Raw genomic sequence first — 14,617 nt, 5'->3', positions numbered from 1 at the left:
GCAGCACATGGAAACGCCGTTTACCTTCCCGCTGTAGCGGTTCCTATTTATCTACTTGCACTTTGACGTGCTTTCGAACTGCTAGGTTGGCAGGAGCTGGGACCAAGCAACGGGAGCTCACCCCGTCACAGCTAGGGAGGGTAAAGGGTGAGAAGGCAGTTTTCTGGGTAGAAATCTGTCCTTCTTGCCTCTTTTGGTGCTGCCTATGTGACAAAAACATACATGTCATATATTTAAGGCACATGGTGCACCCCCCCCACCCCCCGCCACACAATAATTCAGGGATCTGTAGTTTATTAAAGGTGCTGGTATGGATAAACTAAATTTCTCAGAATTCTTTGGGCTAAGGCATGACTGATGAAGTGATATAAATGTGCTTTAAATGAAAGGTGTGGATGAAGAAACATTGGGTGGGATTCAGCAAACAAGTCCTGTTAGTAGAAGCCCACACATTGACTTCCACAAGTGCAACAATGCTTTCCTCCTCTCCTCCCAACATTACCTGAGATCAAGTAGTATAATGCATATAGGTAAGAAGTTTTAAAATTAGCCAATTTGGTCAGAACTTGGCAGACTGATTAAATTTCAAAAAATAATATTTTCAACAGCATATGGAAGATGATTACACTTGAATAGTGTGATTGTCTCTTATTTTCTATTTGTGAAAATAAAATTCACAAACTTAACCAAGAATTTTGGTGTAAGGGAGAGGGTGTGAGAGGAGGTGGTGGAGGAGGAGGAGGAGGAGGAGGAGGAGGAGGAGAAGAAGAAGAAGAAGAAGAAGAAGAAGAAGAAGAAGAAGAAGAAGAAGAAGAAGAAGAAGAAGAAGAAGAAGAAGAAGAAGAAGAAGAAACGTGGCTATTGTTGGTCCTTCACAGAGTGTTCCTAATTTAACAAACAGTCTTTACAGGTCAAATGAGAAAACAATGCCTTAAGAAAGCCAGCAACTTCAGTGGTATTAAAACAAAAATGCAGTGCCAAGTATTTATCTTTTAGCTTCAGGAAACCACAAAATAACCATAGCACCATGAATCATCTTGAAACTTCAAAGCCTGCATGCCCAATGTACCATTTTAGGATCATTAAATAATGCAGCTACTGTACTGGGTGTAAATCATTAACCAAGTCCACTGAAAGCAATGCCAACTACTTCAACCTTCTTGCAGTATTAAAAAAGCAAAAAAATATCAACCCCGCCTTTCCTAGTATCTGTACTATTAGCTACTAGTTCTGTTACCTCAGTGTCTAACAACAATTGCCAGCTAACTAACGATCACATTAAACTTGCCTGCGTACCTTACATAATAAGTGAGGGATGACATTTTGCACAGTTAATGGTTGTAGTATCACCAGGATAATGGATGTGGCCTACAGTAGCATTTCATCCATACAATTTCATCCCTGTTTACTCACAAGCAAGTCTCTATGCTTGTAATTATTATTTAGGAGTTCAACAGAACTTTCTTTTGTGTGAACATGCACACAGGTCTAAACTTGACATGATGTTTTTTGCTTCACGCAGTTTAGAGTTACAGAGCAGATTAAGAAAAAAAACCTTACCAATGCGGAACGGGAGAATCTGCTGCACTGCAGATTCAATTTGGGCCCCTTCCCCTTCCTGCAGCAACCATGCACAATCAGAGGCATGTTCTCCCTGGTGCCTTGCAAGAGCTTCCTTCCCAATTTTGCAAAGCAGGTAAATTGGAGTGGAGATTCAATCAGGACCAAAGTGGTGGCAAAGAGTTAAAGCTCTCTTTCCCACACCTCGGTCCCAATCCGGCTTTGGGGGAGGGGGCAGCATGTCAGCTATTTAGATTTTAAATAAATGAATTCACCGTGTAACATCAAAATCCCCTCTTGTTTGGCCCTTGGTGACCCACAAAACCTCGTGATAGATACGATTACTATTTCAGCTACGGTAAATCTCTACGTACTTTTAGTATTTTTTTTAACAATCCAGACTTTCTTCAGAGGCATGCATCTACTGACAGTCTTTGAAGAGAATAAATAGTCTGTTTTTACATTTTATGCAGATGTGCTCTTAATTGTTTGATATCATGTTAATTGTGGTTTTATTGTTGTTTTATTGTTCTATAAGCCATAAGGGAGTTGTATGAATACTGTTTCTCCAAACTTTCAGACACATTTGCATAAGTAGAATCTAGTCAACAGTTTGTCTTGAGGTATGAACAGCTGTTCAAACATCCTTTACTAATATTCTTACCTGGAACTCTTTTGGCCCAGTTGATCATATGCACCAGTTCTCTGTCAGCCAAGTTGGTCAACAGTGTCATCATAGAAGCTTCATTGAAAGGCCTGCCAGGGTCATATTCTGAATAGACAACAGGTGGTTCAGCCTCTAGCAAGGCGCTGACCATCTGATCTGCAGTTAGGGACAGGGCTGGACTGTTCTTTTTGTTATGCTTGATCATCAGAGGACTTGGCCAGAGATTGGGGCTCCTTGTCTCGGCAACAATCCCCGAATTCTTGTTGTCTTGTTCCTCTCTTTGGCGTTTGTGCTTCAATATACGGCCTCCTCTGCGGTCCTTCCGAATTCCTAGAGGGAACATAAAAATTCAGTTAATATAATTTCCTCTTCTTTGAATACAGCACTATTCAATAGCCAGGCTGGGAATTATGCAAATGCCAATGGATCCAATTTTCTGCCCTAGGGTAAGCCATGCTATGCACTAAGCTACACTGTGAATTAATGGGAAATAATTTTTATTAGTAGTAGTATTGTTTATACATCATCACCATTATTTTCTTTATTTTTTTGTTTTAATTTTTCCTCCCCCCTTACTTTATTTATTTATTTTTACTTGAAAATTTAACAATCGAAGAAAAATGCAACAAAAAAGCACTCCACCAAAATTTCACCAAAAGATTCCTTTGCCTTCATCATTCATGAATGTAATTTGTTTTCACAATATTGATGGAGAATAGCCAGGGAAAACTGCAGAAGAAATGTTTGGCATACTCTTACCTTCCAAGTCCCGGACTGCAGAATCCGGGACCGGCAGCCGTGTGACACCGGAAGTTGCGTCGACGTAACTTCCGGTGTTGCTTTGCCCTTCTATGGGCACCAAAAATGGCCGCCACCGGCTTCGAAAGTCACTTGTACGCATGTCAGGAAGTGCGTCGACACAACTTCTGGTGTTGCTCCGCCCATCTATGGGCACCAAAAATGTCCGCCGCCAACACCGGACATGTGTAGATGCGACTTTTGAAGCCGGCGGCGGAAAACGGGAGAAAAACGGAGAAAAATGGGAGACGAAGTGATACGGGGGGCCACTGGGAAAAGGTAAGTAAAAACGGGGGTTTCCCGGGGAAAACGGGGTACTTGGCAGCTATGGGCATACTACTAGTAATGTACCAATTTGATGAAAAAGAAAAGGATAAAAAGAGCCACTGCTTTAAACAAATGGTCTGCCATCTGGGAAACTGCAATTACCACATTAAAGGCAAGGTATGGGTGAACATCTCTGTTTAAGCATTGACTTCACTCTGTACAAAACACTCTAATAAATTAATCAATCCCAAGCCAATAAATCTTGACTTAAAGGCTTCAGTTTAAATTTGACAATGAGGCTTGAAGTTTGCGGTGCTGCTTCCACCTATATCTCTTCTGAAAAAAATGTCTTCTAAGGTTGGAAAGAAATGTTCTACATTGTGAATATCTCTATGTATTGAGCAACATGTAATTGAATGAATTTAAAAAGAAAGAAATACCTAAGAATGTTGGATTATTTAATTGCAATTTATGCACGTTGTCAGCTTTCCAACTCTTCAATAATTGTTTCTAGGTAAAGAGGTTCTGCAAATCCACACTCGCCACCTGATCCTTTATTTTAAAGACAACATGCCTGAAGAAGCCTATCATTAGAAACAGCAGAACTTGTGGCAAAACTTTACCATCCGACATATCTAACTAGCAAAATAATAGGACAACTCAATCAGAAGCTTCTTGAATTCTGCCACATGACTCATAATAAATATGATACTGGTTTGGTCTATGAAAACAGAATAGGCAAGCATATGAACGAAGGGCAAGGATTTTCATAGTAATTTGCCTTGTAAATTGACGTCATTTACTAATTGCATGTGTCTTTACTCTGGAGAATCATGTGATTGTTTAAAAACAAAGTACAGATGTGCATGTCTTACTTCTTGTTTATGTGTTTAAATATGTGTGGGCTATCTTAGAACTCCAAGCAGATAAAATACAACTTTTATAGATTTGTCATGGCTACTGGCCTAGTTTACAAGAAATGCTAAGCTATTTCTTGTATGAATGAACTCCATGAGCCAGAGCAAAATTTCAGGTTTGAAGGTTCCCTAGCTTACCATTCCCTCTTCTTGCATGGTCAGGATAACTTCTGTTGTGTTTTACTTTCACTTTCAAAATATCTCATCTTAACATTATGTTACAGTATGAAGCAGAGATCCTGGTTTACAACAAACACCGGTTAGTTTCTAAACAAACCAAATTCAAACCATGGATTATGAAGGTGTCCTTTTAAACTAATCATTGCTTGATGAAAAGCTGGCCAAGTAGTACAATGGGGGCAGGAGAAGGGAACATGTGAGCCTGACACTTTGCTCAGGCTCGTGAAATCACATCAATAGAGGATTAAACCATGATTTAACATTTAAATGGACGAAGCTGTTCTGCACACTAAGGGATGGACGTATGGGTAATCTTCTCTTTTGAACTGAGTTAGAAAGCCTGCATATGCAGAACCTGATGTTATTATGAGGTTCTGAACTCAGGGGCAATTCTCTCTAATGCCAATTTATTCAGCTAATCAGTGGTGCAGCTAGAGTCAATAGAGCCACAGGCAGAAAGAGGCAGATGATGGTGGCAGTGGCAACAAGCCTAGTGTCAGCACCTGGGTGGGATGGGCACAGCAAGGCCCATCAAGGCTGGCTCTTGACGGCCACAGCATCCTTGAAACTTGGTGTGAACCTTGGTTTTTGAACATCTCGGAAGTCAAACGTTTTGGTTTTCGAATGCCAAAAACTCAGAAATAAATGCTTTGGTTTTCAAACATTTTGGAAGTTGAACGGTCTTCCGGAATGAATTACGTTCGAAAACCGAGCTACCACTGTACTCAGAATATATATTTATTTTTTAACAAGATTGGCAAACTGTGTTTGGTTTTGGTTTTTTGGTTTTTTTGCACTAACTTAACAGGAATGTAGATGCAGTTATTAAACAGGGGAGGGCAGAGAGGTGAGAGAGAAATGGAAGAGAAATGTTAGTTATGCGCTTCCCAACTGAGATACAATACATAGCCATCTAAAGGGCCCATTAAGATTAAATCTAGGGACTAAAATTAAATTTCTCCCAGGTTTGGGGTTGTGTTGGGCAACTAGGAAATCATTAAAACATTTCTTCTCGTGTTCCTTGACAGACACACACCTGAACTGTCTCAACACTTACACACATCCCTTTTCGTCTACTGATGTTGGTGCTCTGATGCTGAAAGGGCAAGGCCCATGCAGAGGGTAAATATGATATTAGATCTCCCTCAAAATTGGAGAGGGATGTGAGGTATCCTATGACCCCTTAGGCACCCTCCCAGGGGCAATATGACTGCAGTCTAAAATACTAATTAGGTGGAAGCTAAGCAAGTATTTTAGCCCAAGTTGCATAAGCAGTCAAAAGCTCTAGGTTGCAGTATCTGTGTTCTTCAGGTGGGAATCAAGTAGATGACATGTATCAGCCAGTATTTTGGGAACCAGCATCTAATTACTCGTCTCTGACAAGAAAACCAACTATTGCTTTCTGTATAAATGTCTTTGGCTCGTTTATCTCCCAATATATTATTCCAAACAACAAGTTGCAAATACTTATCCATTTGATAGAAATTTCCTCAAGACAGCTTTGGGCACCAGAACTGAGGAGTTTAAAAAGATTAATTTTATGCATTCTGTCTTTCTTACATCAGCAGCTAGAAATGTTCTGACCTACAGAGAAAAAGTTTTTTTTAAAAAATCTGTAGATGCATCACTGCTCATTAGAGATTTATAGGGTTTTTCTTACTAGCTCTTCACTTATCCCATAGAAGGAGAAGAAACAAGGAGAGATCATTATTAATTCTCTTGAACAAAAAGGGAGTAAGTGCACTTTTCTCTTGGAAAAAAAAAACAAAACCTCGAATGCCTCCATTTTTTTCTGCTTATCAAATTTTATCATGAGTACCCAATACAAAAAAAGTAATATAACATGAGCAGCAGACAAGACACAAATTCCTAAAAGGCTACTAGGCTACCATTTGAATGAGTCACTTTTGGAGCTAAGTGTTAACCAAAGCCTAAGAGCTACGTTAGAATTTAGCTGACTGTGAAGCTAGAAGGTTCATATATGACTCCTATACAAAAACACAGAGCTGGGATTCAAAATACAATAAAAAACAAAAGAAAAGCCAGAAAATGAACTGAATCGATTTAGAATTACTTAAAACTCACAAACAATACATTCTTTATTTGTTTCCTGTAAGTAGATGCAACTTTTAACTACTACAATAAAAATGTTACCAAAGCTCATCACAGAAAATAAAAAGTCCAATAAATAAATAAATAAATAAATAAATAAATAAATAAATAAATAAATGTTGCGGATGATAATTTTGCTACTCTTAAAATATTTAAATCTTCATCTTTAGAGCTACTGGATGAATAGCACACAAGCAACTATTTGCCCAGTGTAAAGCAAATGCTTTGCTTTAAAAGCTTGGCTAGAGTTGGGGAAGAAGTCATACTCCAGATGTTGTGGGACTACAATTCCCATCACCCCTGATCATTCATCTAAAAAAACAACAACAGCATGCCATTTGTGCTACCCCTTCCTCCAATCATATCCTTTGCTCTTTGGGTTTGTTCCATTTTACTTTCCATACAAGCCAACAGCGTTCTGTGTTCTGCAACAAGGCAACTGCAGAACTGATATAACAGCCTGAGCTTTGTTACAGCAGAAGCCATACCTAGCCAAAACTATTCACCTTTAAAGTTAAATCACCTGCTCTCAAGCAAAAACAAAACAAAATTCTAAGTGCCCACTGAAATGCTCTCAATTGAAGATGGGCCATAAAAGAGAAAATTGCCTCACTGAAAAGAAAAAGTAAATATGGAAATGGAGAAAGAGACAATAACCCCCCAAAAAGTGACAGCTGTTTCTGAACAGATAGAAAAGATGCCTCCAGGGATCATATTCTTAGCACCATTAGGCTATGAAAAATCATATTTTGTGAATGCAAGAGCAGCCTAATTTTGAATATGTAGAAATGAATGATAACAACAAGGAAGGGAATCTGCCCTCTTATACTGTGTAAGACAACCTGCATACTGACCATGCTACATAAATAATAAAAGTTTCTGAAGACTATACGTTTTAAACTCTCCAAGTATATTTATTATATAAATGATGGTGCCAAAAAAGAAAAGGGCAATTTGAAGAAAATAACATCTGTATAAAGCCATGAGAAGACAAGGAGATGTGACCAGCTGCCACTTTTTCTCTTATACTAAGAGCAGAGATAGGTGTGGGGAAGACATCTTTTATTATAGGTTTCCGCCTAACATTTAGGAGACAGCTGCAGGACTCATAAAGAAAGGATCCTTTCAGACAGCTATCTTGGTGATAGATTTTTCAAGTGAAATCCTGACAGGCATTTACCACATGCTGAAAAATCCAAAATTATTTAATTCCTGCTTCAGAACTTCCTTCAATCAATATAATTGTCCAGCCATGTATAGCTATTTTAGTTGAATGTTTGCAGTGTTATTATTACTATTATTTATTGAATAGTATTGAATCCCTGCCTTTCCTCCTGATGGAGCCCAGGGTGGGAAACGTATACACAATTTAAAAACAAATACAAGCAAAATATGGCTAAAATATGAGACTTTTTGATGAAGAACAGGTAGTCACTCAATAAATGAATGAATGAATGAATGAATGAATGAATTACATTATTTTAGTGGGTCACTTTATTTTATAGACTTGTGAGGGCTTTGATAAATGACAGAGGTCTAATACAGGCAGCAAGTGGAAATAAATTCATGTGGAAATCCATCATAGAGTTGCTCTGTCATCTGTATTACTTACAGTGCGGTGGTCCTATATCTTCTTCCCTGCCGCACAAGGTGTAGTAAAGGCATGCAGCCAGTCCCAGGTTCTGTCCTTGGCATCTCCTGGCAGGGCTGTAATACACTCTTGTATGAAACCCAGGAAGAGCTCCTGCCAGTCAATGTAGAAGCAATACTGAGCTAAATAATCTTCCTTATTTCTATGCTCATTTTTTTATCATAGAGTCATAGAATTATAGAGTTGGAAAGGACCTTGAGGGGAAATCAACTCCCTGCAATGCAGGAATCTCAACTGAGTGTCTGCGCCTGGCAGCAACACAAAAACAATTCGCTCAGATTCATTTGAAGTTGTTGGCACTGGCAAGGTTAAAAGGAACATGAGGAGTGGGGGGATCATGCTCAGTTCTATTATCAAGGCATCCCTCAGATCAGGAAAGCCCTTTGAGGTGATATTATGCAGGGGTGCCTGGAAGCAGTGGATAAGAACTCTGAAAAACTAATTGCGTGGCAAGGGCCCGAAATCCCCCCCCAAAAAATGTTGGAATAAAGACACTTGACACCAATATTTTAGGTTAATGGGCTAAAAAGGCCACAACTTTATTGGTTACAGAATGTGAGTGGTATTGGCTTAGAACTGAACCGACTATATCTGACTCCTGCCCGCCTGCAGGAAGTCTCAGAAGAGTTAACCACCAGTAGGGGGAGTCCTGTGGTGCACATCGATTAGGAACTCTCCCAGGGTCACCAATAGGGACTGTGCCATGGCCCTAGTCCCTGCTTGGGCTTCGGATGGGGCCATGCTCCCCGGATTCCTTTAATGGAATATCCTTGAAATAGGAGGAATAGGTGATGGCCACTACCTCCCCTCACCTCCTACCGAATACTCCAATGCCTAACCGCCAAACCTTACAAAGTTCTGACGATTTGCTACAAGGTAGGAGAAAAAAACCAAATGGCTGGTGCCAATTTGTCAAGTGGAAAAAATTCATGCCAGGCCCCTTCAATAAGCGACCAACCGAGGTCCATAGCAAGGTCAAAGGATTAAGAGCCTAATCTTAGGGAGGGAGGGAGAACTGTGCGAGGGGAAATCAGAAAAAAGTGAGTTCCCGCATGTGGGCAGTTTAAATGCTGCGTGCCACGCCCCCTGGCAGACCGGATTGGTCAGCCTAGGGGCCGGGCGCGGAGGGAATTCCCTAAGACGCTAGCTACACCCCCGTGCATGGGGCAGGATCATGTCCAGCCCGCGACCCCATTTCCCCAGGGAAGGGAAATGGCTTTTTAGTTCTGTAAGCAGCTTACATTGTGACAGCATTGGGTTCTGCTTCCTATAGACACCCTTTCATTCTCTTGGAGAATAGGACATAGTACCAGACCCTCCTGCATCATAGCATCTGCCATTGACTAATGGGAGCCCCACCCCGGCTGAAGAGGGGCCAAGCAAAGAATGCGTTTTACTGAGCCCTACTAAAAGTAATGGACATCAACATAGGCATGTTGATTGATTTCAATGGATCTACTAACAATAAAACTTAAGAGGAACCCAATGTTTGTGGACAGTATTCTTACGGTATACAGTTTAGTCACGAGGTGGCACAAAACTTACTTGGCTCTAAGTGGAATCTGGAATTTCCATTGGCTGTACTGTTCTTACAGATGTTCTGAGTTATAGTCCCTCTCATATTTAATATATGTACATAAAGATCTGGTCTTGTTCCCTGGCAAAAACCCAAATCTTATATTGTAGAATAAGGCAACATAATATATTACCAACACCTCAAATTACACGTTTCAATTATTCCCTTCATAGAGTAATCTAATATTTGTTTCAAAATAAATACTTGGGGAGGGGAGCAAGCCAGGTTGGCTGGCACAAAAATGACCATGTACCTGTAGCCCTACTCCCCAAACATCTAGTAACAAACCTAGTGGGGAAATCAAAAGTGAGATTCACAATCTGTTACGCATGCACTTGTCTGGATTCTAGGTGGTGCAGAACACAAGTACTTTCTTGCAAAAACGCAAGACATTTTCTTTCTATCCTCTACATATGTCAAGTGGACAAATATATGTCTGGGGGGGAAATTAAAAATTACCAACTGCAGCCTTCTAAAAGAATCTTTCAGCCATCAATTTGATCTCCAATGGTCTGGTCTGGCACAAGCCAGCCAATGTGATGCAGGCTTATAAATCAACTTTCCATTGTGCTGTTTAGAGCATAAAGCACACAAGGAAACCATTTTTAAGAAGCCTCAATCTTAAATTTTCCTCCCTCCAGCTGTGTTTGTGCATTGATCCAAATATTGCTACTCTATGTGTGTTTGTGCCTGAAGCAGAATATGTTGGCTGAGGCACCATGGGATATATCTTTGTTTTCCTCGAAAACTATTTCCCCAAACTACCATGCCCTCTATACTGCCTAAAATATCAGGTAGCACAGTATGTATTTTCATTTTTGTTCATGTTTGTCAAGGATGGGACTGAAGACAATATTAGGTTACAGAAGGCAGCATGCACAGTACTGCTTCCTGTGTACGCTAAATGGGATGACTACCTGTCACTCACACTTTGTTGTTGTTTAGTCGTTTAGTCGCATCCGACTCTTCGTGACCCCCATGGACCATAGCACACCAGGCACTCCTGTCTTCCACTGCCTCCGGCAGTTTGGTCAGACTCATGTTCGTAGCTTCGAGGACACTGTCCAACCATCTCGTCCTCTGTCGTCCCCTTCTCCTAGTGCCCTCAATCTTTCCCAACATCAGGGTCTTTTCCAGGGAGTCTTCTCTTCTCATGAGGTGGCCAAAGTATTGGAGCCTCAGCTTCAGGATCTGTCCTTCCAGTGAGCACTCAGGGCTGATTTCCTTCAGAATGGTAGGTTGGATCTTCTTGCAGTCCATGGGACTCTCAAGAGTCTCCTCCAGCACCATAATTCAAAAGCATCAATTCTTCGGCGATCAGCCTTCTTTATGGTCCAGCTCTTACTTCCATACATCACTACTGGGAAAACCATAGCTTTAACCATACGGACCTTTGTAGGCAAGGTGATGTCTCTGCTTTTTAAGATGTTGTCTAGGTTTGTCATTGCTTTTCTCCCAAGAAGCAGGCGTCTTTTAATTTCGGGACTGCTGTCACCATCTGCAGTGATCAAGGAGCCCAAGAAAGTAAAATCTCTCACTGCCTCCATTTCTTCCCCTTCTATTTGCCAGGAGGTGATGGGACCAGTGGCCATGATCTTGGTTTTTTTGATGTTGAGCTCCAGACCATATTTTGCGCTATTCTCTTTCACCCTCATTAAAAGGTTCTTTAATTCCTCCTCACTTTCTGCCATCAAGGTTGTGTCATCTGCATACCTGAGGTTGTTGATATCACACTTTACAAATTGATAAATTTTGCTATTCTGTGTTCTGAAGGACACTGGGTGTATGCTACCTTTATTCTGCACTTGACATACTGACTGGCTGCCAGGTAGGCCAGGGGTTCAAGACACTCATAAAGTGCACTTCCAACCACTTTAAACAAGCATCTGTGAGGACCCCCCCCAAAAAAAACTCCCTTAAACAGGGGTCAGCATAGTTGAGATGGAAATGAAACCAAGACTGCCCTGACCATTGGTGCAAGGGGGCCTTGTCTGGAGACTGTTGAGGTAGGTGAAAAGGCTTAACCACTCTTTCTAAGTGTGGACACATAGCTATGAGCTACAGCTTTCATCCAGAAAAATCCAGGGTGTGCCTCATGTAATTCCCTTGGCACATTCTCCTGCCCTTGTGGGGGAACCACCACTCCCATGCCCCACAAGATGCAACCACCATCTAGGCTCATGTCTATACCTTTGTCCAGAAGGGCCAATATTCTGCTTCTGGATACTGTCTTGGCCCTCCGTAATAGTATAGCATACTGTTAATTCCACATTCTTATCAAGAATGTCTTCACAGAGGTCTCATCCAACTCTTTGGAAGGGGCTGATTCTGGAAGCAGTAATCTTCTGAGTGCATAGGTGTTGCCATGTTGACTTGTAGAGAATCTTGAATTCAGAAGCTGCTAGGGTAAATGCCCAACACTGTCATCGATTTTCTCTGTAAACAGCCCCGCCAATGGTTTGTAGCCTGCTTTGATGGCAAAAGGCTTCCCATACAGGCTGTGGTAAAACTTCTTTAAGCCAAATACGATTGCTAGACTTTCCTTTTCCAATGGAGAATAGGCCCATTTGGCTTTATTTTGTTTCCTGGAGGCATAACCAATTGGTCATTCTTCTTCTGCTGGATCTATTTTATGGGACAGAATTGTCCCTGGTCTACAAGATAAAGCATCACAGGACAAAACTAACAAGTCAAAATGGAGTGATATGTCTGCAGTGTTCAGCCTTCTCCTGGAAACCCTCCCTTTGTCTGTCTGCTCAGTAGCACAAGGCTTCATTTCTTAAGTATTTTGTGGGCTTGGTGCCTTTTCAATAGTCAGTCTAAGTCCTTATTTTCACTCTTGTCTTGCCCAGTAGATCCAAGCCTTTTTTTCATTGTTGGTAAAGTCTCTTCCCCACCTCGGGGGGAGGAGATGTTGTGGGCACCACGAGGCCTTCACGTGGGGGGGGAATGGTTAGCATTCCCCCCCAGCCCATTGGTCATCTCCCTGCTGCGGCACGCCCCTAGCACAGCCAATTAGGTCGCCCTGGGGGGCGTGTCTCGCCTATTTGAACAAGAGCGCGGCAGGGACTCTGCCTTGCTTCTTCTGGATTCAACAACTGCGTTTTCCCTCATCGGATCTGGATCGTCGCTGATGCCTTTTTCCTTCGGCATCCTGACTGATCTTGTGAGAGCAAGGAGCAGCTGCTGTAGGGTATCGTATGCTTGCGGGGTGTGTGTGTGTGGGGACAGCCTGGAAATTTGCATCTCTGCCTTGTGTTTTCATTTAGCCCTTTGTATTTCTCTCTGCCGCTGGGAAAAACCCCTCCTTGCGAGCTACCTTTAAAAAACAAAACAAAGACAAAGACAAAAAGCGAACCCCTCTACATCCCCTTGACTAATGTGTGCGTGTTTGTTTTGTATCGGGTTGCTGCTACACGTGCATAATTCACCTCTGCTTTAATTTTGCAAAAGAAGCCAGAGCAGCACAACCTATTTAGTTGCCTTTTGTTTAATTAGCAGCTTCGTGCTTCAGTAGCTTTGGGAGTGTTGCCGAGGGTTACTTTGTTGCTATCGTGGTTAAATCGTCCACCCCACCCCCCCTTTCGCTGCTCCTAGACCCCTTTTTACAGCTAGTTCTAATCGCTGTTGCTATTTTCCCTGTGCTTGCTAACATTTGCAGTGTTTAAGGCTTAGAGGGAGCTGCTGAATGTTTTTCCCTTTGCCGAGTTGCTGAGGGTTGCCAAGACGACCATGAAGCACGTGTGCATCGCCATTTTAATAGAACACGTGGCCACAAAGTTTACAAAAAGTTAAAATTCCTTGCCTTTTCTGGTCGCAAACTACAGTGAGTCTGCTTTTAAAACCCTTAACTGTGAGCTGCTGATATAGATATTGCGGGGTAAATTGCCCCTTGATTGCTTCCATTCACTGAGCCATTGGCCTTAATTACTGCAGTTGCTATAGTTATGTTTGCATATTACCAGCCTTTTTCCCAATTTTGCCCTCAGTGTCGGACTATTCCCTGGGACAGGGAAGGATTGCTGGGTCCCCTTTGTTGATTTTTGCTTCGCAAAGGTTCCCAATAAGTCGCGTAGAAAATAAAATAAAAAATGAGAGAGTCGGCTGAACTGCTGCTTAAGGGCTTGGCAGTTTCTTCCTATCAGCAAAATCACCTTAATCCCAGTTTCTTTGTTTCCCTGATCGCCCTGCAGTCTTGGGTCGGATCCAGTAATTACTGCTTAAGTACTGCTTAATTGCCCAGCAGTTTCCAGTCAGCCTGCTTACATTGTTTCCTGATCGCCTAGCTGACCAGATCCGCCTGGCCTTTAGATATATTTGCTGCTCTGCAGTTTACTTTGCCAATAGCAGCAGTTGTTACATAGTTTAGCTGCGGGGAAGTTTTATCAGGCCCATAGCAGTTTTGTTACACAGTATAGCTGCTCTGAATTATCTGGCCCGGCTTTAAGTGACACGTTGCTTGCTACTATAAAACGCTTACCTGTTCTTTTAACATTTTGTTACATGCTTCCTGTTGCAAGTCCTCCCCCCCCCCCCGTTTTGTTTCAGTATTGTATTCTCAATTGTTTAAGAGACAGTACTTGCTGCCTTAGCCTCTTTAAGCTGTGGATTGATTATTTGAATTTGGCATCTGCTAGCTATTATTACATCTGCATACAAAATTCTCTTTCAGAATAAAAATACAATAAAATAATAATTAAATAATAATGAATGATAATAAAATCAGGACCTCTCTTCATGTTACCACACATTTAGCCCAGTAATAATAAATAAGTAAATAAATTAATAATAATAATAAAATCAGTACCTCTCGTCATGCTACCACACATTTAGCCCAGTATCCTTACTTCTTTTAGGGTAAATTTCATCATAAGGAAATCCCAGTATTA

At 41.4% G+C, this 14,617-nt stretch overlaps 1 protein-coding gene across 25 annotated transcripts in view; it reads right to left on the bottom strand.

Moving 5' to 3' along the window:
* Positions 1 to 14,617, bottom strand: part of ESR1 (estrogen receptor 1) — a 203,998-nt gene that overhangs the window by 48,146 nt on the left and 141,235 nt on the right. For all 25 annotated transcript variants that reach the window (XM_088667303.1, XM_088667299.1, XM_088667298.1 and 22 more), the window contains one exon: positions 2,225 to 2,557. In XM_088667303.1, coding sequence (XP_088523429.1) covers positions 2,225 to 2,557 — 333 coding nt within the window. The remainder of the gene's footprint in view (positions 1 to 2,224; positions 2,558 to 14,617) is intronic.

Source organism: Zootoca vivipara, chromosome 3 (assembly GCF_965207765.1).
Source record: "Zootoca vivipara chromosome 3, rZooViv2.hap1.1, whole genome shotgun sequence".
Classification (NCBI taxonomy): domain Eukaryota; kingdom Metazoa; phylum Chordata; class Lepidosauria; order Squamata; family Lacertidae; genus Zootoca; species Zootoca vivipara.
Note: the sequence above shows the minus strand (reverse complement) of the source record. Positions and strands in the feature narration are given on the sequence as shown.